The sequence below is a fragment of the Ambystoma mexicanum genome, chromosome 9 (genome assembly GCF_040938575.1).
Source record: "Ambystoma mexicanum isolate Mex_15411 chromosome 9, UKY_AmexF1_1, whole genome shotgun sequence".
Taxonomy (NCBI): Eukaryota; Metazoa; Chordata; class Amphibia; order Caudata; family Ambystomatidae; genus Ambystoma; species Ambystoma mexicanum.
This window is the reverse complement of record NC_090931.1, coordinates 384,262,052-384,288,552: the sequence shown is the minus strand read 5'-3', so window position 1 is coordinate 384,288,552 and position 26,501 is coordinate 384,262,052. Positions and strand designations below refer to the sequence as shown.

The 26,501-nt window shown below is 46.0% G+C and overlaps 1 protein-coding gene across 1 annotated transcript in view; it reads left to right on the top strand.

Annotated features, from left to right (window-relative positions):
• CIDEB (cell death inducing DFFA like effector b) overlaps nt 1-22,819 on the top strand; it is a 54,511-nt gene extending 31,692 nt beyond the window's left edge. Inside the window, exons 4-5 of the mRNA XM_069614857.1 lie at nt 16,216-16,406; nt 21,456-22,819. Coding sequence (XP_069470958.1) covers nt 16,216-16,406; nt 21,456-21,591 — 327 coding nt within the window. The 3' untranslated portion in view covers nt 21,592-22,819. The remainder of the gene's footprint in view (nt 1-16,215; nt 16,407-21,455) is intronic.
• The last annotated feature ends 3,682 nt before the right edge of the window (nt 22,820-26,501 follow it).

Genomic DNA, 26,501 nt, shown 5'->3' with positions numbered 1-26,501 from the left:
AGAAAAGGTAGACGTGAGAAGAAGGAGAGACAGAATGAAGCGAGATGGAGAAGGGGAGATATTTAAGTATGGCTCCTTCAACTATAGTGCCTCTTCCATGGAGTGCAACATTAGTTGCTAAATGTGTTTCATACTATTCAAGGCAGGGACCACATGGTCCTTAACACAAGTCTTAGTTGGGGATTGTTGGTAAAGATTTCCATTTATGGGTTATTTTCCCTCCAGTTGTGTACCTCCTTACTTTTTGCTGTTGTCTGACCATATTAGCCTAACATTTGCCAGTGGAGCCCAGGCTTCTGCTGTATTCTGCTGGGCTTTTGCTCATTTTGTTATGGGGAAACTGACATGCCCTTACGACAGTCAGTACTGGGAGACTTTGTTTCCCTTAGTCTTTCAATTTTGTTGCTTTTCTTTAGTACAATTTTTTCAGTGGACAAAGTACCTTACAGTACAGTACAGTGAACTGGGGTCCCTTTTTCATTTTATTTTTAAGGCCCTAGACACCCTCAAAGGATTTTTGGTGAATGTACAAGTGTGCCTTGGACAGAGCTGGTGGCAGCTGTTACTTTTTATGTTTTTTCAACTCTTTTCAATGGTCTATACCGCGTTTGGCCGAGGACAGTGGCCAGTGCCTAAAATGGCCATGCCACAAGGTCCTTTGTTCTGTCCTTTGGCCGGGAAATACCTTATTTGGTCATGCAGACCCCTGAACAAAGCAAATCATAGTTTGTGGGCTTCTGCATGCCTTGTGTGTGTGGATGCCAGGATGTCTGGTGTCCTGGGATGACTGGGACTACCGTGGTCCATGATTGGTCCACGTCTGGGATGGCTGTATGTGAGCAGATCTCCTTTTGGTTTCTCTTCGTTTTGGTGTGAAGGAGATTTGGGACAAGAGAAGGCATCTTACACCCATTCCAGGTCAATCTTCTAAGTTCACACCAAACTTAGTAAAGGAGGCAAGAATCCTGAATCAACAAAGCAGATCCGTGGAACCGCTGGAACGTTTGGCACCCTGAGCCCGCTGTTGTCCTGTCGGAACCCCTGTTTTTGATTGAACCTAGAAGGTCTGCAAGGGCGGTTCGACCCATTGGAATAATGGGACCAACTATTCTCGGCATCTCTAACTTAACCTGTAAGCAAGCCTTTTGGAAGTGTTCCTGGACTGCCCAGTGAACTGACAAGCTCATACAGGACCTTTCCCTGGAACCGCCGCCTTCTCAAGTTATTACTTGAGCTGTTGGAGACTGTAAGCCCAAGGTATAAGGCACTCTTCCGCTGAGTTTCATTAACTTAGCATTCCTAAATCTGGAATTAGGACAGTACACCTGAACCTGAGCCTATGTGGTCACCCTGTCACCCAGTTGTGGTGATGATCTTCGTGGGTGCCTTGCTGTTGTGCCTCCCTCTGTACCCCCCGGCTCGTTGCAGCATAACTGGCCTGATCCCTTCATCCGGAGCGGAGAAATTGGCACTGTCCTGCCACAGAATCATTCCTGCAACGCAGCCCCTGAAAGCCGCAGAACCGCGCAACTGTAGGATTTGAACTTGCGACTGAATTGGACTCAAATGCCGAAGTTTGGTCCGGAGTGCGCTGAGGGTCGTTGAGTACTTGCAACGCCCTGTCACATCCATCCATTTTTACGCAACTCAACCGCAGCCTGAGGGCCACTCTTCTTTATCGAGGAAGCATGTGCTAACAAGCTATTCCCAACTCTTGGATCCTGTTATGCCCTCTTGGGGAGACCCTCCTCGAATAGTGGGAATGTATTCTTCACTGCCTCACCCGCCTTCCTGATTCGCTACAGCCAGTGCTTAATTTGTAAAAAGATAAGTGCCTGTGCCCAAAAAATATTGGCCCCAGAATGCTGGGCGCGGCGCCACCCGCAGTGCAGGCACAGCGCTGCTCGCAGTGCAATCGCGGTGCCACCGTCTGCACGGTCGCCCCGGCCACGCCAGTTCAGTGCTAGACCTACCTAGATCGGCCCACCACCAGCCCATCACACTGCTGCTGCTCCATGTCACGTTTGGCGCTGCAGCAACTGCTGGCACAGGCTAGTAGTAAATATGCAACTAAGACATGTTTCTCCTGTAACTGCGCCTCGATGCCCCCGGGCTGTGTGAGCGCTTTGAAAATGCAAATAAATAAAAAGCATTCCTTTTCAGTCACTGTTGCACTGTAATGCATCCCCTTCACCTTTCCTTCAAGCATGAGCATGGTGTTGTATAACTTTGAAAAAGTCATTTCTGCAAGACATTGTTGTGAAATCAACGGCCTGTGCTACTTTTCCACCTTAACACATATTAAAAAACTAAATAAGTTTTGTCAACCAATATTCAGGAGCCAGAGGAGAATGCATATTCGGATATCTCCTTCCCATTGACATGTTCTTGACATACTTCACTAAACTGCGGGGTGTAACAGACACCCACCTCCCTATCTGAGGATTCCTATCTGAGGATTGCATGTGCTCTCATTCGGAGCACATGCCCGGAGCATATTGTACCCAGGTTAAGGGGCCACATCTGGTGTATAAACCACACATCAGGATATAAAACATATGATGGTATTATGTAAAAAAATGACAGCAAAAGACGGTTGAGAATTATACACGAATACTCAACTAGTGCTTTTATTTATGACGACAGATTAGTGGGCATGTGCACCATGTTTATCCCCGTCTAGTTCCATGTGTGTATCTTTAAGCCTGAAATGGCTTTTCAGAAGTTCGTCTTTGCATGGGCTTTTCTCGCAAAGTGCAGCCGGTTCGGTTTCGGCCCAATACGTGCACCGTTCCAGTTCTCCTCGCTGAAGCTCGTATGTGAGCTAATGAGGCCTATAACATTAAAAGGAAGAACGGAAAAACCCAGGCAAAAATGTACAGTTCATGTTTCGCTTAGATGAATGCTATCCAGGGTCGGACTGGGGCATACAATTGTCTCAAGTTGGGCTCGGCACCAATGAAAAAGTGCCCAAAGTTGCAAACGACAATTAATTCCTTTTGTGACAGACACTAGTGGCACCACGCTGCCGCCCATGCCCCGCCCAGTCCTGGGCTTTGCCCTGCCTTGCCTCAATCACTTAGGCTACATTCTGTGGGGCCACCACCGCCACGGCCATGCTGAGCCTCATGATGACAAAAATAGGCGTGCGGCACCGGCACAGCGGCCCCACGGAAGGTAAGATTTTAAAAGAAAAAACGTATATTTGGGCGGCTGTGGCCCATCACTTTCAAAGTGACGGGCCACAGCCACCACTCAAAATAAGGTATTTCTTTTAAAACTTACCTTCCGTGGGGCGGGGCCCCGGCCACCGGCCCCACGGAATGTCAGGTTTTCAAAGAAAAAAGTAAAAAAAATACTTTTGGTTACAATCCACGGGCCCGGCCACCCACGGCAGAGACATCCGACTCAGTCTGTGGCAGCCGGCAGCCCCATGTCACAGAAAGTGGCCTGGGCCTGGCACTGACTGCAGTCAGCAGCACACTGCACACAGGTCACACAGACAGAAGCCCGGGCGCAGATGGGCCTTTGGTGGGGTTCTGACTCCTGCGCAGTCAGGACACCACTAGGGGACCCTGCCGCCACCCGGTCCTCGACCTGGGCCTTCCTTGCCAGATCACTTGACTGTGACAGGCTCAGGCTGCACCGCACGCAACAACAAGTGACTTACCTGCTTTGCCAGCTGGGACTTTGTCTCCTGTCGGGGCCTCAGGGGGGGGGGTGCGCACACTGGCACCTGCATAAATGAAAAAGCAGGCAGAGGGGGCCCCAGGAAGCAACTAAGCCGCAGTGCAGCAGGGCAGGCTCTCTCTCTCACAAGTCAGGACCGACGATGCCACGCCTCAACACCTTCACTTCACAGTAACCCCTGAAATGAAGGTGGCGCTGTGCTGCCTCCTGTGGCAACAATAACACGTCACCATGTAATTTCACTGGCTCAGAAGAACAGACAATGAAAACTGCACATTCTGTGTTACTATACAGAATGTATCAAATACTGCATAGTAACAACAGAATGGTAGTTTTCATTGGCTGTTGTTTGTAACAGTTTGTTGTTCATTGCTATTGCTGGCCCCCTCCCAGGCCCAGCCAGCCATGGCCTGCAACCTGCAAGCACGAGAGAGATTGAGATCAGAATGACAAATCCCAATGATTTATAATCGAAGCAAAGCGAAGTGGAAGAACAAACAAAGCAATTGCACGTGCACTGGCCCTGCATGAGTTCTGGTGCCCAAAAAAAGAGTGCTGGTGTTGGGCACGGGCAACCACCCCCACAAATTAAGCACAGGCTACAGCCCCATGAAGAGCCTTCATTTTGACTTAACCGTACAATCACGTGTGCCAGCACCGAAAGTACTTTTGAGCTCAAGACTCCACTCATCTTAGGGACTGGACTGCCTCTTAGTTAGGGTTTGAATTGTGAAGGACTGCCACAGAGATATTTGCACAGTATAACCCCTTTCTTTGCAGGTTGTGGAACTGTACTAATTAATATCCCTGTTGGCCATTGGTTGATGTATATATGTTTGCTAGATAGGCGTTGTGTTGGTTTTGATATTACTGCTGAATAATTATTTTGTGTTTGACTTAAAGGGCCTTTAATAAATGTATATATACTTTTTAATTTACACCTGACTGAGAGAAATGTGTGGTATTGTTTGCTGTGTGTGTTCATTGTGGGCTTTCGATCACCCTCACTCACCCCTCCTGAGACCTAGGGGGTCATTACGAGTTTCGAGGTAGCCATGGCGCTATGAGCGCCATGGCTGCCTCCAAACCCGGGTCCGGGTCCGGTCTGATTGAATGGGGACTTACCGGGACATTCCAACCTGTGTGGACCCGGTAATTCCCCATTCAACCAACCATTCCACATTCCCATTTGAGCCCCCATAGGGCTCAATGGGAATGGGGAAGGTGCTAATTACGGGCCCGCAAATAGCGGGCCTGTTATTAGCACCCTGGTCCCGCTAAGGGAACTCGGAATTGGGCGGTAAGGGTTTACTGGCACTGGGTTCCTTACCGGTGACCATTAACCCGTACCGCCGACCGTTTACCCGTACCGCCCAACTCGATATGAGGCCCCTAGTCTTGACTGCCTCCAATGCTACTGTGATTGGTCTGGCTTGTCCAGAAGGTTACCCCGTTCCAAGAAACTAGGTTGGCCTTCTGAACCTCTGCCCACCAGGTCAGAGTTCAGAAATCCATCTAAACAAATTGGTGGCAACAGTGGAATAGGATCGAAGTTACCCAGTGTTGCGCACTGATAAAGGTACCCAGATTACACTTACCCAGGACACAAAGTGACCTTAGTAGTAAGATAACAGTAAAGGCTAACGACCTATCTTAAAACATGGAAGCAATAACAAACATAACCTTGAATGCTTCCAAGTTGGAAACACTGAGAATGATGTGTACAGAGAGAGGCTTATCTGCTCAAGGTACAAAGAGTCAAAGGATCCAAGGGATCATGGATTGGCAAGAGGTGCAACTCGATGCCATTAACTCGGATGAGAGTGCAGAAGATGGTGGGGCTGCTCTCACTGACAGCTCTAGCAGAGCTGTCGCTGCATTTATCCATGGGGGCCATGAAGAAAGGGATGATGTAGAGTCCCAAGTTTTATCTTTCAGCTATAATGCTAAAGCCATGCTTGAATTCAAGAAGCAAGAATTGCTGTTTAAGCTGAAGGAGCTTGAGTTCAACATGGCAAAGCTGAGAGTTGAGCAGGCAGAAAAAAAGAAGGACAGGGATCACCAGTTGGAGCTGGCCAAGATTCAGGCTACAACTGGCTCCTCCAAGGGTGGATCTGGGTCCTCCTCTCATCCAAGATTTCCTAAAGATCTGCTCAGTATGTATGATGAGAAGAATGACATTATGGACTGGCTGACTGCATTTGAGTATGCATGTGAGGTCCAAGAGGTTTTGGATGCTGACAGGATTGCATGGCAGCTCAGTCGACTACCCCATTCTGGCTGCGTGCCATTATGGAAATGTCTAAGGGCCTCATTACACGGATGGGGCTGAACCATGGCGCTATTAGCGCCATGGTTCATGCCGGTAAAATACTGGCACCGCCTTGGTGGAAAGGGGAATTACCGCCCTATTCCAAGGTTGGCGGGCAGTAATTCCCCCTTCCACCATTGCCCTTCCCCATTCCCATTTTTGCCCCATAGGGCTCTATGGGAATGGGGAAGGCGCTAATTACGGTACTGCAAAAAGCAGGCGTTAAATTCCCCAACCCACAAAGGGACCTCGTAGTAAGGCGGTAAGGATTTACCGGTACCGGTAAAATACCGGTACCGGTAAACCCTTACCGCCATCCGTGTAATGAGGCCCTAAGACTGATCATGTACATTTTGCAAAATTGAAGCAAACTCTCATCTTAAAGTTTGGGAAGACTCCTGCACAATACGTGAAGAGATTCCTTGAAAAACGTGACGGGCTGGGTTGAAGGCTATAGGGTCACCACCTTTAACAGTATGATATGTTTAGTCATGCTTTAACATATTTCTCCGTCTTGTTCCCCTGAGCGTAAGCAGCACTTGGCTGATTCAAAAGAGGTAGATCCTTAGAAGCTGGCTAGTGCAGCCGATTTGTGGGTGTCACACAGAGTGTCCCATAAGGACAAGACTACTCCTGGTAAGCAGGAGGAGGGAAAAAAGACCAAAGATAAGGAGGGTGGGAGATCTGATGAATCTTCCTCCCAAAAGAGCCACAAAAAGAAACACAAGGTTAAGTCCCAAGAGAATTTTCATGGTAGTGGGAGTTATACTCCGAGACAGAACTCTGGTTATAGTAAGCCTCCCTATGTCCCAAGACCCAGTGGATCTTGTGTGGCTTGTGGAGCAAATGACCATGTGAAGGGGACCCCAGATCTAAGGTGAAAACCTTGTGTTTCCACTATGTGAGCCTGGCCTTCCCTTCCTATGAGGAGGAAGAGATCACAGGGGCATCCTTCTCCTCAGACTTCTTCCCCAGTGGGTAGTCCTAGTTTCCCTGGGTTACTGGGAACCTATGGTCACAGAGGCTTATGCTAGCATTCCAGACAATACCAAACACTACTTTAAGGACAGTGTGCTAATCAATGGAGTAGATACTCATGGTTTTAGGGATAGTCAGGCCAGTAGAACTGTGGTGAATTCCACTTTGGTAAACCCAGAGGAGCTTGCCAGAGCTCCCGTGATGCCTACCAAGTTAGCTGATGGCCCCCCTCTCAAGTTCCCAGTAATGCCTGTAAATCTTACTATAAATGGTACTATGGTCAGGATTCCAGTGAATATACAGAGGCAAGTCCCAAGTAAGGTCCTGCTGGGGAATGGTCTCAGAGACCTAGGTCTTGTGGGTGACACAGCAGAGAGACCATGCACAAGGTCACAAGCAAGGGCCAAGACCAAAGCCAAGCTCAAGTCAAAGGGGAAACCCTAGGCTAAAGGAGTCAAGAAAGACAAGAGAGGGAAAGAAAACATTCCCCCTAACTCAACTACCACTGAGGTGGAGGTAGTTGGCCGAACACCTGAACCTGACGAGGAAGAGGTGTTGCCTGAAATTCTTAATACACATGACAATCCTGAGCTCCAAAGTTTATTGGTTGAAGGTGGTCCTGATAGGGTTCAGTTTAGTAAGGGCCAACGTGGGAGCCCATCTTTGGAAGGCCTAAGGAGACAGGCCTGTTCCCAGCTTGAGGGTGAACCTCTTGGGAAGCACAGGATTTATTGGGAAGGTGGGCTCCTGTACACTGAGCCCACAGAGTCTACAGAAGGAGGCCATAGGAGGCTGGTGGTCCCCCTCATGTAAGACCCTTCCTCGTGCAGAAGGCACATGAAGTCCCCCTTGCCGGTCACCTTGGCATCAAGACAACCAAGCAAAGGTTAGCCATGCACTTCTACTGGCCCAAGATAGGGGTCCAGATAGAGAGTCACTCCGGGAGTTGTTCCACATGCCAGTTATTTGGAAAAATTGGCACAACAATCCATCTCCATTGGTACCACTCCCAGTTGTGGGGGTACTATTTTAGAGGGTAGGGATTGGCATTGTTGGTCCTCTTTATCCTCAAACATCCTCAGGCAATAGGTTTATCCTGGTGTTGGTCGACCATGCCACCAGGTATCCTGAGGCCATTCCATTAAAAACTGTAACTGCCAAGTCAGTTAAAAATGTTTTACTTGGCATATTCACTAGGGTTGGCTTCCCTAGAGAAGTTGTGTCTGATAGGGGCAGCAACATCATGTCCAAGTACATGCAAGCCATGTGGAAGGAGTGTGGGGTTACTTACAAGTTTTCCTCAGCATATCGCATCCAAACCAATGGCTTAGTTGAGAGGTTCAATAGAACCCTCAAAAACATGATTGGGCCTGTGGAAGACCCACAGAGGAGAAAATGGGATCTCCTTCTTCCAAGCTTATTGTTTGCCTGCAGAGAGGTACCTCAAGAGTGGGTTGGCTTCAGCCCCTTTGACCTTCTTTTTGGTCACCCTGTTAGGGGAACCTTGACTGTAGTCAAGGAGATGTGAGATATGCCTACTCCCCATATCACTACCAATGTAGTGGACTATGTGCTAGGTCTAAGGAAGAGAATAATTCTCCTGATGGGCCATGCTAGCGATGAGTTGAAGGCTGTGCAAGCTCTGGTGAAACACTGGTATGACCAGAAAGCTTCCCTTGTCAACTTTACACCAGGCCAGCAAGTCCTGATCATTGCGTCACAAATTGGGGTTGTCGTTGTCTGCGAGATTCAAGTGGAGGCTTTTGAATAACTTTGCAAAAATGAAATCCCCCCAATTCTCTATACGAGGACCATGCCAATATGCTTAAAGAAGTACATCTGGTGTCCATTGCTTTATATGATAACAAAATGAAAAAATATGCTGAAAGCAATACACTCGAACACTGATGATCTGCTCTTAAGGCCTGCATAGATTAAAAATAAAAATGGTCAGAATTTGACTGGTGTCATACTACTGAGATCCTAAGTACATATTCCAGGTATAGTGAAAGCGCAGTTTTTATAACTAAGAGCAGGTGTACCTTACTCTATTTCCTTGCGAGAAGGTTTGTGATATATATTTAAGATTTCAACCTAATCAATTTTTGACGAATGAAAAAATCAGGCATTGGTATTCTAATAAAGTAGGTACCGTAGTGGGTGCTTGTCGTTTTTGCGCGGGCTCAACTCAGATGTAAACCCTCAACATTTGGTCATGTTCTGCGAGTACTTTGAAGCAGCCAGAATTTTGAATTTTGGTAAAGACAATATTGGTAGCACTGTACTCTCAAGCGAATGGCTCTGGTCTAGATGCATGTGGGGAACTAATACTGCTCTTGTCCTCCCGCTAACTCGATTAGTGGCTATTATTAATGAGGGACTCTTAGATAAATTGAATTTACAACAGATGTTAAAGGAGTACATTTCTAGCTTGTGATCCTACCTGTTTATTCGTATAATGTTCTTAAGTTAACTCACATCCTGTAATTGTGCATTGTGGATTGTTGTCTCTGGTGAAATAGATCCAATTAGTCTACATTAATTCATCTCCCAAGATCATCAAATACTTCAAATATTGTACTGGTGCTGTATACCATGCTCATGTTGATTTAGTAGATCTACCTAGCATTCACAGTCATGTTTAGCAGCTTGTTGTGATGCAAACTGTATAATTTTCATCTGTTTTAAGTGGTTGAACTATTGACTACACACCTCTTTTTATACTGCTGTCATGTAACTTTGCACATTTGTGATTTGCACGAGAAGCACGATGATAGTGCAGCGTACCTTTTAATCTCACATGTAATGTATTGTAGTTTTATTTGTTTTAATGTATTGAGATAAGTTGTGTTAAATGACTATGATGAGTTTATGCTGTATAACTAACTTGGTGGAACTTAAGGTTGTAAAAGTTTGTTGAGTGCATGGAACGGTTGGATGCATGGAACGGTTGGAGTGCATGGAACGGTTGGAGTGCATGGAATGCATAGAGTAATCACAATGAATGGCGCGGACACAACGGATGGAGTAGACGCAACGGTTCGAGTGGTGAAACGGATCGAGTGATTGAATGATAGAGGAATCAAACTGACAGAATAATGGGAACAAATGGAAGTGTATGGAACAGATGGAGTGTATGGAACAGATGGAGTGTATGGAACAGATGGAGTGCATGAAACAGACGGAGTACATGAAACAGACGGAGTGCATGGAACAGATGGAGTGTATGGAACAGATGGAGTGGATGGAACAGATGGAGTGCATGGAACAGATGGAGTAGATGGAACAGATGGAGTGCATGAATCAGACCGAGTACATGAAACAGATGGAGTGCATTGAAGAGATGAGTGCATGGAACGGATGGAGTGCATGGAACGGATGGAGTGCATGGAATGATAGTAACAAATGGAGTGGATAGAACGGATGGAGCAGTTAGAACGCATGGAGTAGATGTTACGGATAGAACTGCTGAGTGCATAAAATGGAGGGAGATCATGGAACAGATGGAATGCATTAAATGGATAAAGTGCTTGGAAATGAAGAGTACATAGAACCTATGGAGTGCATGTGACGGATGAAGTGCATGGGACGGTTAGAGTGGATGGAACTAATGGCGTTTATGGAACAGATGGAGTGGATTAAACGAATGGAGTGGGTGGAACGGATCGAGTGGATGGAACAGATGGATCAGATAGAGTGGATGGAACAGATGGAGTCAATGAAATGAATGAAGTGGATGGAACGGATGGAATGGATGGAACGGATGGAATGGATGGAATCGATGGAACAGTTGGACTGGGTGGAATGGAACGATCAAATTGGGATGGCGGAACGGATGGAGAGGATAGAACAGATGGGGATGGCCGAACAGCTTATGTAGATGAACGATCGAATGATAGAATGAATGGAATGACTAATAAACCAAATAAAGAACAAGGCAAAATGTGTAAACAGACAAAGCCGATTGAATAGACTGAGTGAATAAAACAGGTTGAATAAATGTTTCAGATGTGCGCTCGATCTCAAACACCTACTGGAAACCACCATATCACATCACCACGCTTACTCTCTTCTATACACCACCACTCAACTAGAACACAGCGATACTATGACACATTCGGTATAGCTGTTCTCATACCAACCCCTGTCACATACTCCCCATCATCCTAACTAAACACAGCTGGCTGCACACCCGCCAGCCTAGGCATTCTCCTCAGGCCTAACGCAGCCAGAATCGGTCTGGGTAACACCCTGCCAGAACGAACACATACTCCTGATCTCCCAACCACCAGACCTACCGCTAAGAAGTAGCTATCATACGAGTGCCACACCTACTGCACACATATCCGGTGCTCACACGCACCTTATGACTCTCTCTCTCTCTCTCTCTCTCTCTCTCTCTCTATACTGACTTGAACTACGGTTCCCGAGAGCGTTCAACCTACCAGCACCTTGAGATCATACCAATGGTACATAAGGCTCTATATAAATGCAAAGTAACATAACATAACATAACATACCATTAACCCTATAAGGCATAGAGCTTTACAGGATAAATGTCCAGGCCCTTACTCAGTAGTAGAGCCACTGAGCGAGGTTAATGATTTAGTGGACCTTGGAAGGGCTGGACAGGCTCCAAAAGTGTTCCATGTGAATAGGCTGAAGGCTTTCATCCGTAGGGTTGAAATAGCTGCACTGCTGTTGGATTCAGATGTAGAGGAGGAAGAGTCAGAACCTCTTCCTGATCTGTTCCAGGGCAGTCCTTCAGACAGTTCCATTGAGGGTGTCAAAGTGGCCCCTCACCTGACTTCTGTTCAGCAAGATGAGGTGAGAAATTTGCTGAGGCAATTCTCCCCCTTGTTTTCCCTAGCTCCTGGTTTGACACCTTGGTGCAAACATGATATTGATACAGGAGATAGTGTACCTACCACAAGTAGGGGATACAGGATGTCAGATAAAGTGAGATCTTACATCAAGACAGAGGTCAACAAGATGTTAGATCTTGGGGTAACTGAACCCTGTAGTAGCACTTGGTCAAGTCCTGTGGTTCTGGTTCCAAAAGCAGGTTCCTCTGAGGTGAGGTCATGTGTGGATTACAGGGCTCTGAATGCTGCCACCAAGACAGATGCACATCCCTTATATAGAACTGGTGAGCTGGTGGATACCTTGGATGCCTCCAAGTACCTCAGCACATTTGGCCTCACTGCAGTGTATTGGCAAATAGCCCTAGCAGAACATGCCAAGGAGACGACAGCATTCTCAACTCCAGAAGGCCTTTACCAGTTGAGGGTAATGCCATTTGGGTTAAAAAATGCACCTACCACTTTTCAGAGGGTTGTGAATCATGTCCTTAATGGGTTGGATTAATTCTGTCTTGCATATCTGGATGATATAGCAGTTTTCAGTGCCACCTGGGAGTATCATGTGAAACACCTTAAAATTGTGTTGCAGGCTCTTCAGAAGGCCCAACTGCCCATAAAGGCCAGCAAGTGCCAGATTGGTCAAGGTTCAGTGGTCTACCTTGGGCATGAAGTAGGTGGAGGGAGGATTCAGCCTCTACCCAGTAAAGTACAATCAGTACAAGACGGGCCTACCCACACTACACAAACCCAGGTGAGAGCCTTTTTAGTCTCACTGGGTATTACAGAAACTTTATGGAAGTCTATGGTAGCATAGCTGCCCCTCTGACTGCTCACACTACTCATACGAAATCCAAGAATGTCTCTTGGTCTGAGGAGTGTGGGAAGGCCTTCGATGGCTTAAAAGACTCCTTGTGCCAGACCCCTGTTTTCAGGGCCCCTGACTACAAAATACCTTTTATTGTGCAGACAGATGCCTCTGACATTGGGATAGGTGCTGTACTATCACAGGTAAATGAGAAAGGCAAGGAACACCCGATTGGATTCATAAGTCACCAGCTTAAGCACAGAGAGCTCAGGTGGTCCACAGTAGAGAAAGAATGTTTCTCTGTTGTGTGGGCCCTAAGGAAGCCAAGGCCCTACCTCTATGGGACCCACTTCACTGTGCACACTGACCATAAGCCTGTAAAGTGGCTCATGAAAATGAAGGGAGAAAATCCTAAGTTGCTCAGGTGGTCCATAAGCCTACAAGGGTTTGACTTCACGATTGAGCATACGCCAGGTGTCCAACATAGCAATACTGATGGGTTGTCCAGAATAATAACTGACCTGAACAAGAAGCTCATCCAGGGTGGATAATTTCCCCCTGTCCTTCGTCTGGGATGGGCGAGTGTTAGGAAAGATTTCCATTTATGGGTTATTTCCCCTCCAGTTGTGTACCTCCAACCTTTTGCTGTTGTCTAACCATCTTAGCCTGACATTTGCCAGTAGAGCCCAGCTTTCTGCTGCACTCAGCTGGGCTTTTGCTCATTTTGTTATGGGGAAACTGACATGCCCTTAAAACAGTCAGTACTGCGAGACTTTGTTTCCCTTAGTCTTTCACTTTTGTTGCTATTCTTTAGTAACCTTTTTTCAGTGCACAAAGTACCTTACAGTATAGTGCGCTGGGGTCCCCTTTTCATTTTTAAGGCTGTAGAGACCTCTGAACAATTTTTGATGAATGTACAAGTGTACCTTGGACAGAGTGGTGGCAGCTGTTTTTATGTGTTTTCAACTCTTTTCAATGGTCTATACCGCGTTTAGCCCAGGACAGTGGCCAGTGCCTAAAATGGCCATGCCATGAGGTCCTTTGTTCTGTCCTTTGGCCATCTTATCCCTTTGCCTTATCCAGGTCGAGCAGGCCCAGGAAATTCCTTATTTGGTCATGCAGACGCCCACGCAAACTGAAGCTTTTCCGGGCTTCTGCATACCTTGTGTGTGTGCCTCCAGGATGTGGGCTGGAGCTGTCTAGTTCCAATACGCATTCTGGGTGCCAGGATGTCTGGTGTGCTGGGATGACTGGGGCCACCGTGGTCCATGATTGGTCCATGGCTGTGATGGCTGTATGTGAGCAGATCTCCTATTGGTTTCTTAGTAATGGAGCGAAGTATCCTGAATCAACAAAGCAGATCTGTGGAACCGGTGGTGACCTGCTGGGAGGTTTGGCACCCTGGTCCCGCTGTTGTCCCGTCGGGCACTCTGTTTGTGATCAGACCTAGATGGCCTGCAATGGCACTTCGATCCATTGGAATAGTGAGACCAACCATTCTCGGCACCTCCAACTTAACCTGTAAGCGAGCCTTTTCGGAAGTGTTCCTGGATCGGCCAGTGAACTGACCAGCTTGTACGGGACCTTTTCCCTGGAACCGCTTACATCTAGAGTTTTTACTTGAGCCTTTGGAGACTGTAAGCTCTGGGTATAAGGCACTCTTCCGATGAGGCTTGTACACATAGCATTCCTAGGTCTGGAATTAAGAGAGTACGCTTGAACCAGAGCATACGCGGTCACTGTGTTGCCCAGCTGTGGTGACGAACTTTGTGGATGTCTTGCTGCTGTGCCCCCGTGTGCCCTCAGACTCACATCAGCAGAACTAGCCTGATTCCTTCATCCGGAGCGGAGAAATCGCCACTGTCCCAATACAGAATCATTCCTGGAACACAGCCACTGAAAGCCGCAGAGCCGTGCAACTGCAGGATTTGAACCTGCGACCGAAGTAGACTCGACTGCCGAAGTTTGGTCCGGAATGCACCGAGGGCTGGTTAGTACTTCCAACCCTTACCGGTGGCCCCTGGTGCATCCATCCATTTTTACGTACGGCACTCTTCTTTATCGATTTAGCCTGTGCTACTGAGCTATTCCCAATTCTTGGATCCTGTTCTGCCCTCTTGGGGAGACCGTCCTCGAATAGTGGGAACTTATTCTACACTGCATCACCCACCTTCCTGAGTCACTACAGCCCCTTGAAGAGAACCTGTTTTGACCTAACTGCACCATCGCGTGCGCCAGCACTGAAAGTACTTTTGAGCTTAAGGCTCCACTCATCTTAGGGACTGGACTGCCTCTTAGTTGGGGTTTGAATTGTGGAGTACTGTCACAGAGATATTCGCACTGTATATCCCCTTTCTTTGCAGGTTGTGGAACTGTACTGAGTAATGGCCCTGTTGGCCATTGGTTGATGTATATATGTTTGCTAGATCAGTGTTGTTTTGGTTTTGTTATTACTGCTGAATAATTACTTTGTGTTTGACTTAAAAAGCCTTTAATAAATGTATATATATTTTAAACATACACCTGACTGAGAGTAATTTGTGTTATAATTTGCTGGGTGTGCTCATTGTGGGCTTTCGATTACCCTCACACCTCCTGAGACCTAGTTTTGACCGCCATCAATGCTACCGTGATTGGTCTGACTTGTCCAGAAGATTTCCCTGTTACAAGAAACTAGTCTGTCCTTCTGAACCTCTGACTAAGACTGTAAGGAATAATTCAAAATCTGTCTTATTCAGCATTCATGTATTGTTCGCTGGGACCTGTCATGTTAAGGTTGGTAAGTTTGTGATCTGAATGGTCATCCCACCAGTGCATGCTTCAACAGGCAAAACTTGATGATAACTCAGGCGATTATGGAGGGTGTGTGCGAGGCACCGTGCCCTAATTGTCTAATCCACCAAATGCATCGCCGAACAAAGTTCTATATGTGAAGAAAATAAATTGCGTCCTGAAATAACTGTACAACAAATCAAAGAAGATGATACAACATGGCTTTTATTTAAAAAGTGGAGAGCACAAAGCTCATCCTATTGAAAGAAGGCTGAATCATTACAGAGAAGCCACCCATCTTGAGGTCTCCTGTTGTTACCTACTGCTAAGCCAGTGGCCACCTACACAAATTCCCACGTCCATGTACGAGTTACACGTAACCCCTCTCACGTCTCATCAATCGCTCTGCTGAGATGTGTCTGCATGGTCGCTCCCATCTTGTTGGAGATAATGTTCCACCCTCGCCTTAGTAGTGCCCTCTGGTCCATTCACTCCTGCCATGAATGCTTGAGCCCATCGAATTACTGCAGAAGTTGGTCCCCCCAGAAACCTCCTCGCACACCCTACCCTGCCCTTCCCACACCTGATTGCAAATAATGAGGCCACTGTGCATGGGTGTTTGGCAACATGGCCCATGTGTGTGATTCCGGTCTCCAAAGGAGGAGTGACAACACTTGCTAAGTTTTCTGTCTTTTGCTATCATTTTGCATTTGTTACTGTGACAATCTTTGATTCCATGCCCATAGCGATGACTACCGGTGCATTACATTTTCCTCTTTTGTTCCTATCTCTCCCAGAATGGGGTCCTCTCCTATTCCCTGAATAAGGATAAGCCACGGAACAGCAAGGATATCGCACGCATCACTTTCGACATCTACAGGCTGAACCCCAGAGATCTCTTTGGCAGCCTGAATATCAAGGCCACCTTCTATGGGCTGTACTCCATGAGCTGTGATTTCCGGTGCCTGGGCCCCAAGAAGGTGCTGAGGTAAAGAGCACTGCATTTATTATATGTTATTTTATCCTAGGTTCGGGATAAGGGGAAGAGGGAAGAGGGGAAGCGAAGGAGTGCTGTACATCAATAAGTGCACCATGGCCACATTAGATGGCTACCGGGACACCGGCCTTAGACCATGACATGTATCATTGACTACCACTGAACAGCCTCCCTGCCTCTCTGAAACTTGAGGAGAACCATCTCCGGTTCCGGAAGCAACTCAAGACCTTCCTATTTGCTTATCCTTCTCTCCTCCTCTCCCCTGAGGATCTCCTGGCTGAAACTGCACTGGTTACCTGGCTACCCTCTGATCTCAGACCCAGGTCCCCTCCAGCCATTTGCACACCTGCACTGCCCCTGGCAACCCTTGCACCCAGGGACTGTTCTGTATCCCTACAGCCCCCTACTAGCACTTCACACCTGATGTCTGCACTTACCCTTGCAGTCGCCACCAGCTGGCCGCACTTTTATTTATTGTCCTTATTTATCTTACCGTTAACCTATGTACTGCACTGTTCCCTCCCCTTTCCCCCGCACTTTTCCCCTATCCCCCTCCCTGGCGTGATCTCAATGTCACCTGGCCTGGTAGGATTGCTGTCTCTGTCTTCCCTCCCTTTCCTTGTTGCGCCTTTAAACACCTGTGTATAGGTGCGTTATAAATGCCATATCATATCATATAACTGAGGGCAGCAGGAAGCAGTTCACATTTAGAGTTAGTGGGGCACATGCTACAGTGCTGAAACGCGGGACTGAGGTGGAACCTGGGGTGAGCTGCATCAGATATAAACCTTTCTAGTGCATAGATAAGGGAGTCTGCTGACTGCAGGAAGTAGACACAGCATTGCAGGGAACAACTCCACTGGAGGCATGCCAATGGCTGCAATGCAGGCCCAACAGGGTTGCAGTGCAAAGGACGCTAAGTGGGAGGGTATACCTGGGCTTAATAGAACTGCATAGAAGAAGTGCAATGCTAGTCTGTTGACTGCTTTTTAGAAGGAATGTTGGTATCAGTTGTCTAAATAACGCGTCTGAACCCAGACACTGAACGCTAAATGGAGTCATGGAACCAGTCTTCTAACCACTGTTGGGCTTCACTGATGTTACTGTGTGCTGTCCTCTGTCTCTGCCAGGATTCGCCAGTGGCAGGAGCTGTGCCTTGGTTGCCCTGCACACATTGCTCCACATCAACTCGCTGCCTGGGCATCCCAATCCCTAGTCCCGCCGCTGCCCAAATCGGGCATTGCTGATTTGTCAAAAAAGCATCTATCCCTGAGCATTCTTTGAAGGGCTGCTTGCACGGGTAACAGGTGTACTCCTGTTCGAGTCTGTGAGTGGCTCATATTCCGGGGTCGTCTCGCTGATATGGCATGCCATTAAACAATAATCTCCCTGGGCGGCCCTGAGAATGTAGCCAGCACAGGAGACACACCATGGTAGATGTTCCCATGGCACCTTTGTGCTTAGATCTGCTTTGGCCTCTTTGCAACTTTCAAACACTCCTTCAGCAATTAAGAATGTTGGGGCCTTGAATGATTTATTAACAGATAAACAATTTGGATATATGAGCGTTAACAGAAACCTGGTCTCCATGACTTCACAACGGTTTTAATGAAATGTTGCCTCCTGGTTTTCCAAGCATAGAGTAGGTAAAAAAGGGTGTAAATTTACTTTCGCACTTTCTGATGTCTTCATTAGTTCTGAGATCCAACGAAAAGTATTTTCTAGCTTTGAACATTCAAAGCGTTCGATTACAACTGATGAAAATGTTTCTGCTGTTGTGACAATTGTGTGTCTGCCACTGAAGCACTATGCCCTTTTGCTGTCTCACTTTCAAGGGTTATGTGAGGCTCTTCAGATTATAATTAGACTAGTTATAATCGTAGGAGATTTTAATGCGCATGTTGACTGTGAAACCTCCTCATTTGCACAAGAGCTCCCATTCTTACTGGGTATTTTAGGTTTTATCCAACGTTCTTCAGGAGCCACCCATATACTGGACCATTTAGATTTTATTTAGATTTTAATATGGACTTGGGACTTGGAAGACCCTATTTTATTACCAGTAGCTTGGTCTCGTCCTGTTTTGATAACGTTTGCATCTAACACTGGCCAAAGACTAAGTCCCCAACCAATTAAACTAAATCTACATGTTAAGAAGTATCTTATGTCAAACACTGGTTCCCTGAGCACTCTCTCTGATCTATAGACAGAAACTCGAATGGGTCATTCCTCCTCACCTTCCTCTTCACCAGCTCTAAGGGCTTCCATAATTTGGCATTTCTGTCAGGTGAGTATTTTGTTAGGCGGGTTAACGCTTTACAACCATTCTCGCCTCTGGATCCCAGTCCAGTTAGATGCCTGATAGAGGCAGTAGCTGATTACAGCAATCATTACTAATGCCTCCCTTCAAAGGGCTATAATACCCTCAAGCCTGAAAGAGGCACCAGTTCCCCTTTATTGAAAGAATCTCATCTCGCGCCTGCGCTCCAAGAAAATGATGAGTCCATTTCAAACCTGCCCCTCACAGGCAAGATCTTAGAAAAAGCAGTAATCTGCTAGTCATCCAAATATTTGGAACAAGATGATGTTTTGGCAGCCAGTCAGCTCAACCTTCGGCCTCCAGGACCCCTGAAACTGCTGCCCTTCATATGAGGGAAAAGTTGCTCAACCTGGGGGATGACTGCCTGCCTTCATTTTGTTCGATCTATTACTGTCATTGAAAGCCATGGCCTGTGGAATCCTGATCCACCATCTGAAGAACATCATGGGGATTAAAGGGTTAATGTTAACCTGGATCCAAACATTTTTGAGAGAGACAAGTCAAAGAGAGTTGGGTAATTAAACATCACCTGGTCTAGTGCAGAGTTTTGCAGTGCTCCCCTCTCTTTCAATTACTATTTAATAAGTAAATGTATCCCCTGGCCTAGATGGTGGAGAGAGTTAGCCTACAGTGCGTGCTGTATATCGATGACAGCCACCTACCGATTGACCTTCACAGTAGTTCTGCGGAGGCAGTGACGGACTGCCTGGGGTTGGTAGGGCAATTCTGGATGGCCAATTGGTTACATCTCATGGGTTCTGCTCGTGGGCTGCACCCCTTTCAGTGGTTTGCCCTTCTTATGGTCGGAACATCGGAGCCCATCCCCGGTCCTGGCGCAGGCGGTCAGAGTGTCATTTTTAACAATTGGCTGCACTTTTTCCCCCCAAGCTCAATGCAGTGGTGAAGGTTGCTCATTATCACCTTTTAAACATCAGAAGAGTGTCCCCCTAGCTAAAGGAAAATCACTGTAAATTGTTAGTTCAGGTAGTAATGATGTCTAGACTACAGTACTGCATGTCGATATACATAGGGAATTGTAATAAATCTCTAGTTAAAATTAATTCGGACCATCCTCCCTCTAAGGAAACATGAATATGTTTAGCAGCCCTGATATGTTTAGGCTGGCTAGTTATAAAGGATGCAATTCCATTATGAGTCCCATCTCCCATCTGAAAAATCCTCCATGGGGCTACACCAACGTATGTCACTCATCTTCTTGAATACTATGTGAGGGCTCGTACACTACAGGCAAGTACAGCAGCAAACCTAAAAAAAGGCAGGCACAAAAGAGAGTGAATGGTTGGAAATTGAAAAGCCCCCAGAGTGAAGGGGGGGGCACCTATGGAACACTCTCCCTCAGAACATCAGAGAGAGCCCTTATTTGAAAACGTTAAGTACAGGACTACTTGACTATATGATATCAAAGTTTGAAGGCTAAGCGTCTTTACAATTTTCTCATTGCCAAGATGGTGTCGGCATACAATCTATGTTTATCGTGCTATTTTGTTTAATGTATTAGTCTTAGTTTGGCATTACCCCCAGTCTTGTCTGTGACTGAGCTGCTGTATTTATCCTTGAATCTATATACTTTATGTAGAACCATTAAGCTGTTTTTCCGCTATATGTTTTGCAGTTAATAAAATGTGTAAATCTTGTAGTACTACCACTACGATACCACTATTTCTACTATAACTACTATCACTGCTATACTCACTACAGCCGCGAAGAGCACCTTCTGTTATATTACGGTGTGACATAGGGTACATTTGGGTATACTGACATAAAATGTGGAGGCTACACTTATACATGTGTGGTATTTTGTGGCCTGCTTTTGATATTTTGATATTGCACTATGGTATTGTAAGGAAGGAAGTGAAGAACAGAAAAACCATTGTAGCCAGTTGCAAACAGGGTCACGTTGGCTAAGCTGAGATCAAAGCTAAAGCATGCAGCTGAGTTTGAAATGGGTAAATGTGATGGGTTACATAGGTACGCTACATGCTGCTTTGGAGCTCTAATGTGGATCCACCGAGGGTCCGTGGGGGGGTCAGAGTTTACCGTAGATTATACTGATTGCCTCGTACACTGGTGTCTGGGTATACCTGGGGGTGAGGTGTGGCGCATTAGATATACCCAAGCACACCAAAGTGATGCAGTGGAGTACACAATGGCCAACCATTCCCTGCACTATAACTCACAGTATGAGTCCTGTGGCTGCACAAACCACATAAGGTGGCCATCTTCTGGTTCCCCACACACACATCCTTTGCATTGCTTTGAAGACCTGGTGCTGATATGCCTAGTTTTCCAACTAGTAGAATTCAAATTTTATCTGCTTCCAATTTAGCCCACTATGCCGCGTCCTCCACTATTATTCTTTACTTACCCACCACACTGTGCCCCAAAACCAGCATTCAAATAAAATGACCAATAGCAAACAATCATAAAGCAAAGTCCACAACCAACAACCCTAAACCATATCCCACAACAATACACACAACTCCCTTTTTCATCCTTTAATCCCCTCTGCTATCCCATAGTCATTGCGAATACACCTGTCATTGCAGGTTAGTTCTATATATGGGCCTCCACATCCAGCAGTTAATGAACCTCTGCAATAATGGAAAATAGCTGATCCTTGAATAGGTTCACTCATCTAGGAGGGTATATGGTACAGTCCGTTCACTTCCATTCATCTGACCGCTGTTTTCATTTCACAGGGAGGTCCTGCGAGTGATCACATCTGTGATGCAGGGGGCCGGCCACATTCTGCTCACGGCCTCCGGGTACCTGCGGCGTCTGATCGAGGGCCCGGAGCATTGGCAGCCCTCCAGGATCAGCGAGTTTGAAGACTGAGCAGCAGCAGTGGATCTAGAGACTTGACCTTCTCTTCACCTCTGGGTAGAAGATGGAGTGGTGTTGTGAATATTCTTTTTAATCGAGACCCAACCAATAGATTTATGGCTGAAAATACTTTAGTTCTGGAATATTCAAAATTGTGTTTGAATTATTTAGGCCTCAACATTTAGCGCTAGTCTGCTAAAATATCCATGGAAACGGGGCATTCCAGGTGAGAAAGGAGCATGCAATGGCCTTAACTAGTAATTCTTACTGTCTCCTCTCTTCTTGGTGGGATTGGAGAAGAGTAGCATGGCTTACACACATCTCTTGGGTCAAGAGAGTACAATGGACTATTCTGCACTGGAGCAGTGGGATGGCTTCCATTGTTCCTGAGTGGATGTGTGGAGGAGAGAACAGGATGGCATTGGCTGATGTTTCTTGGGTCTGAGATTAGATAGTATGTATTGGTCTCCCCTATTCAAGGTAGAGTACCATGACCCCCAATTCACTCTACTTTCCAAGGTTTTACCAAAGTCCCTTTCTGACACTGATCAGGCCTGTGGCACATAGCCTGACACTGTTAGGTAGCTTGCATAGCCCTGGAAGAACGCTTGTCTCTTGCACCTCATATTTGTCACATGTAATGTGTGGTAGACTGGAGTGCCTAGTCATGATGCAGCTACCAGTGTGTGTGAAATGAAAAAGCATAATCGGTTGCATGTTGTATCTTTAAAATGTTGTGCTGGTGTGCTGTAGTGATGGCACAGACACTTTTTAATAGCACTTAATTAAAAAGCAAATAAATAAACCTGATTCCAAGTGACATAGACTAAGCAGAGAGGCTTGTGGGTGCCCTACTTTACTTCTTCGGCAGGGAAGACTGGGTAGAAGCATCTGAGGTGAGGAGGCTGTGTCCTGGTCATTCCCAAAACAAATGTATTCATGGGTCCAACAGAAAAAAAAAACATCAAGCAGGGGTGCATATTCCCAAAACGTTTAAAACTATCATAACTTAACAGAAATAGCTAATTTGTTGTCCAAAGCAAGAGACCTTTGCAGAGAGGGGCGGAAAAGGGACGGCATGTAGTTCCACACCAAGGCTTTCATTCACTGAGCGTTTTCCAATGGGGTTTTGCCATTATAAAACGTGTCTGTGAATTAGACACTAACTCTTTGTTTGTGACCAATCATTATGTGGGCTTTGCGACTATGTTAGGTGATTAAACCGTATTTCCTGACCGTATATGACCGTATATGTGAAATGTTTACTTTAGTGGTCTAGTCATTGTGTGATAATTTAGGCTTATCGTGTATTTAGGATTTTACACGTATTACTCAAACACCATCAATGTTATGGTGGGTTTAAAAAACCATTCTACCTGGAATGTCAGAGTAGAATATATGTACAGTGATGTATGTGCATGCTGATAATAGCACGGGCGTAGGACATCGGGGGAAAGGGGGGACAAATCTCCCCCACAATTTTAAGTGGGGGGGATACAATAGCATTTATCCACCCCAGTTTGTGTCTCTCTCTGCAGCGTGTGAAATATGGTCTGCAGCTCAGTCTGTCTGTGCAGTGATGCATGCAAGCTTCAGACTGTCTGCAGGCTGCAGCGGTGGGTAAAACAAGAACTCTGGTCACTCATGTGTGCCCCCCCGCGCCCGCGCATTTGGAGCATGCCCAGGCCAGGGAACAACATACTGCACGTGCCCTGAGTGCGCAGTGCACTGCTGCACAGCCTCAGGCAGCTTCTAGAGCGAAGGAGATTGAAGAAGCAGGCCAGGCAGCGACGCGTGCTCCGAGTCCTGAGAGACTGACAGCGTGTGTATCGAGGTGGAAGAGAGAGACATAGTGAGACTCTCCGACTGCTGCAACTCGACCCCTGAGAGACATCAGCAGGCTCAGCTTAGCAAGTACCGTACTTTTAAGGTACGTCAAAATGGCCCGTAAATCCTCTCTGCCCAGGTTCAGCACCTCAAGTCCGTGAGTGCAGAGGGTAGATGAGAGGGGCACAGCCTCTGCTCCATTTGCACACTGCTAAGTATAAAAACGTTGCAGGCTGATTACAATGCAGGGGGTTAATGCGCTGCGTACACGTAGTCCCCATTCTTCTGGGTCTCTGTTTATCAGCACCCCATGCCTCGTTCCTGCACCTCGGAACACAAAAAAACACATAGCAATAAAGCAATAGCAATAAAGGTCTAGCGCTGCTGCCTGGTTTTAAGGCGGTGGGCAGGGGCGCGGGGCCCGGGGAGCTTAAGCATTGGTAAAACATGGCCCACCAACACTAATCACTGTGTGCTGCGAGCAGTAGGAGTTAGAGATGTCTGAAACAAGTGGGTTGTGAGAGGTGGGAGGGCCGGGCGTGGGTGGGAGACGAGGTATGATCTCTAGAGGTTCTGCGTTAGGGGGGAAATTGGTAGACCAGACTAGCCTGGCTTAGTGGTAGTCTCCCAGGTCACGGTGCAGAGTGTGTCTCATTCTTGCCTTAGGGCACTCGCAGTGGATTTTATATTCCATAGCCATTCGGTGTATGGGGGGCTCTATGCTAATACTGAAAGCAACAATACACTATTAAAGGGTGCACATCTCTCTTAAGAAAACATGGCACGGTCCATTTAAGTACAGCAGCAGCGCAGCTCACAAAGGCTAGCACTGGCCCGTTACAATTATGGTTGCAGCAGTTCTGCTGAGACGTCAGACTGTTGCCCCATTAAAATACTAAAAGCTCAGTTGAAACATGCAGAACTGTCTCGGAAAGACTATATGGATTCTGCTCACAAGTGCCGCTACTGTGCGTTTAAAAGTATATCCCTGCTCTGGAAATCCCATTCAGGTGAAGGGTTGGAAGAGGCGCATGCTGGGCGTACCACCGCATTTGTGTCAATTTTGACTCTTTGCACAACCCACCCACCAAAATTTCACAGAATGTACAAAACAACCCAGGTGTTTCCTCCAATCTAAATGGCTAATATGTGCTATGAGATAAACACAGTGGTTATAAATCTGATTGGCCAGAGAACCTACGGCTGGGGGACATCATAAGGAGCAGAATGTGATGCATTCCATGTTGGGTAGGTGGAGCAGAATGCGATGCAGTCCATGTTGTTAGGTGGAGCAGAAAGTGTTGCATTCCATGTTGGCAGGTGGTGCAGAATGTGATGCATTCCATGTTGGTAGGTGGAGCAGAATGTGATGCATTCCATGTTGGTAGGTGGAGCAGAATGTGTTGCATTCCATGTTGGTAGGTGGCGCATAATGGGATGCATTCCATGTTGGCAGGTGGAGCAGGTTGTGTTGCGGTGTGAAAAGCAAAACAAAATATCGAGGCTGAGTACCCCAAAAGGAAATACACCAAACACAGGTTTCAAAGGAACATGCAAAGCACTTTATTCTCTATCGAATACAATTACAAAACAGTGCAAAGTCAGATAGCTATCGGCCCTCAGTACAACACAACGAACTCCAGCGTGGTTCAGTGTGTTCAGTGAGAGACTGTACATTAGAATGCATTTGCTTTTTATACATTTTGTGAGTGCTATGGCCAACCCCTCTTCGGATTAATATTCTACTTTCTAAATCACCAATTCTAGTGTTTGTTGCCGAGTCTCAAATAACCGCATCTAACTGGTTTGTTCTTTATTACATGTAACAATAAGTGTATGCATTAACTGTGTATTCTAAGTTTCGTATTGTAGGCCTTCTTAAACATTTTTTTTTTATTGATTTAGCTGTTATAAACAACTTTTCAATATACAAACTCAACGAATTTTACATATAAACACGAAAAACATAAGAAAAGGAAAAATTCATCTTACAATATACAGACTCAATATACAGACTCAAGCAGCATAGATATTGTTTCTGCTCAACAAAAGGATAATCCAACATATAAGTAATACACTACATAATAAATATGAATTTGTTAAGATAAGCAAATGTAAAACAGATACAAACCACAGATAGTTCACTAACATTACCTTCAACTAATAAATTTTATAAAACCAATCACATAGTTATCACAGTTCACTGTTTTAGCGCTGCCTGAGACTTGAACTTCTTCTCAAATAGCGTTATCCAAATTCAAGGACAATAAAAAAGCGGTTAATGCAATCTGCATGAGGTAATTATTAGAACACAATAAAAAGGACCAACGCATATCTTGGTCAACAATTTCTAAAATAGACAGCACTTTTGAGAAGTGCATTGTTCTTTGAGCGATTAATTGTGTACAATAGCAAATTAAATGTTCCAGAGATTCAATAGTATTAGGATCCATACAGAATCTACATGATATAAGTGCTCGTGATCTCAAATGCCATCTTGCTTGGACTTGATAGGTGGGCCATAAGTCAAAACGTGCCCTCAAGAAGCCTGTTCTTAGTATAGCCGAAGGAAATTTTAAAAGATAAACCTCGGGGCATTTCACTGTTTTAGGCCAAAACAGAGACTTACATGGTTGACGATACTTTTGGCATTTATCGATGGTATTGATCCAGTCTATTTGGTATATTATTTTTTTTGACTTCTCAGGATTGGTCATTAACTTATGGATTGAAATGTTTGCAGACGCTAAAGATTCCAAACAGAAATCAATCCATAGTTTTACAAAATTCTTGTCGGTTGTTAAAATATAATCACCAATTATTGATAACATATTCGTTTTTTGGTTTGCCATTAGGCATTTACGAAAACGCATACAACAACGCCAAGTGTAGACTGCATGCATGGAGATGAGGCCTAATTCATAACGCAGCCAGGGGCCTGGCACACACTGAGGCAGATTAAGCACTGCCCGCCAAAACTCTGCTTCAAATCTGTCAAAATTTAGATTGTTACAATTCAGGAGTGTTTCCGCCCCATACAAAATTGAAGGTATTGCTTTCATGGTCCAGTAATTATAACAAGTTTTATTGTGAAT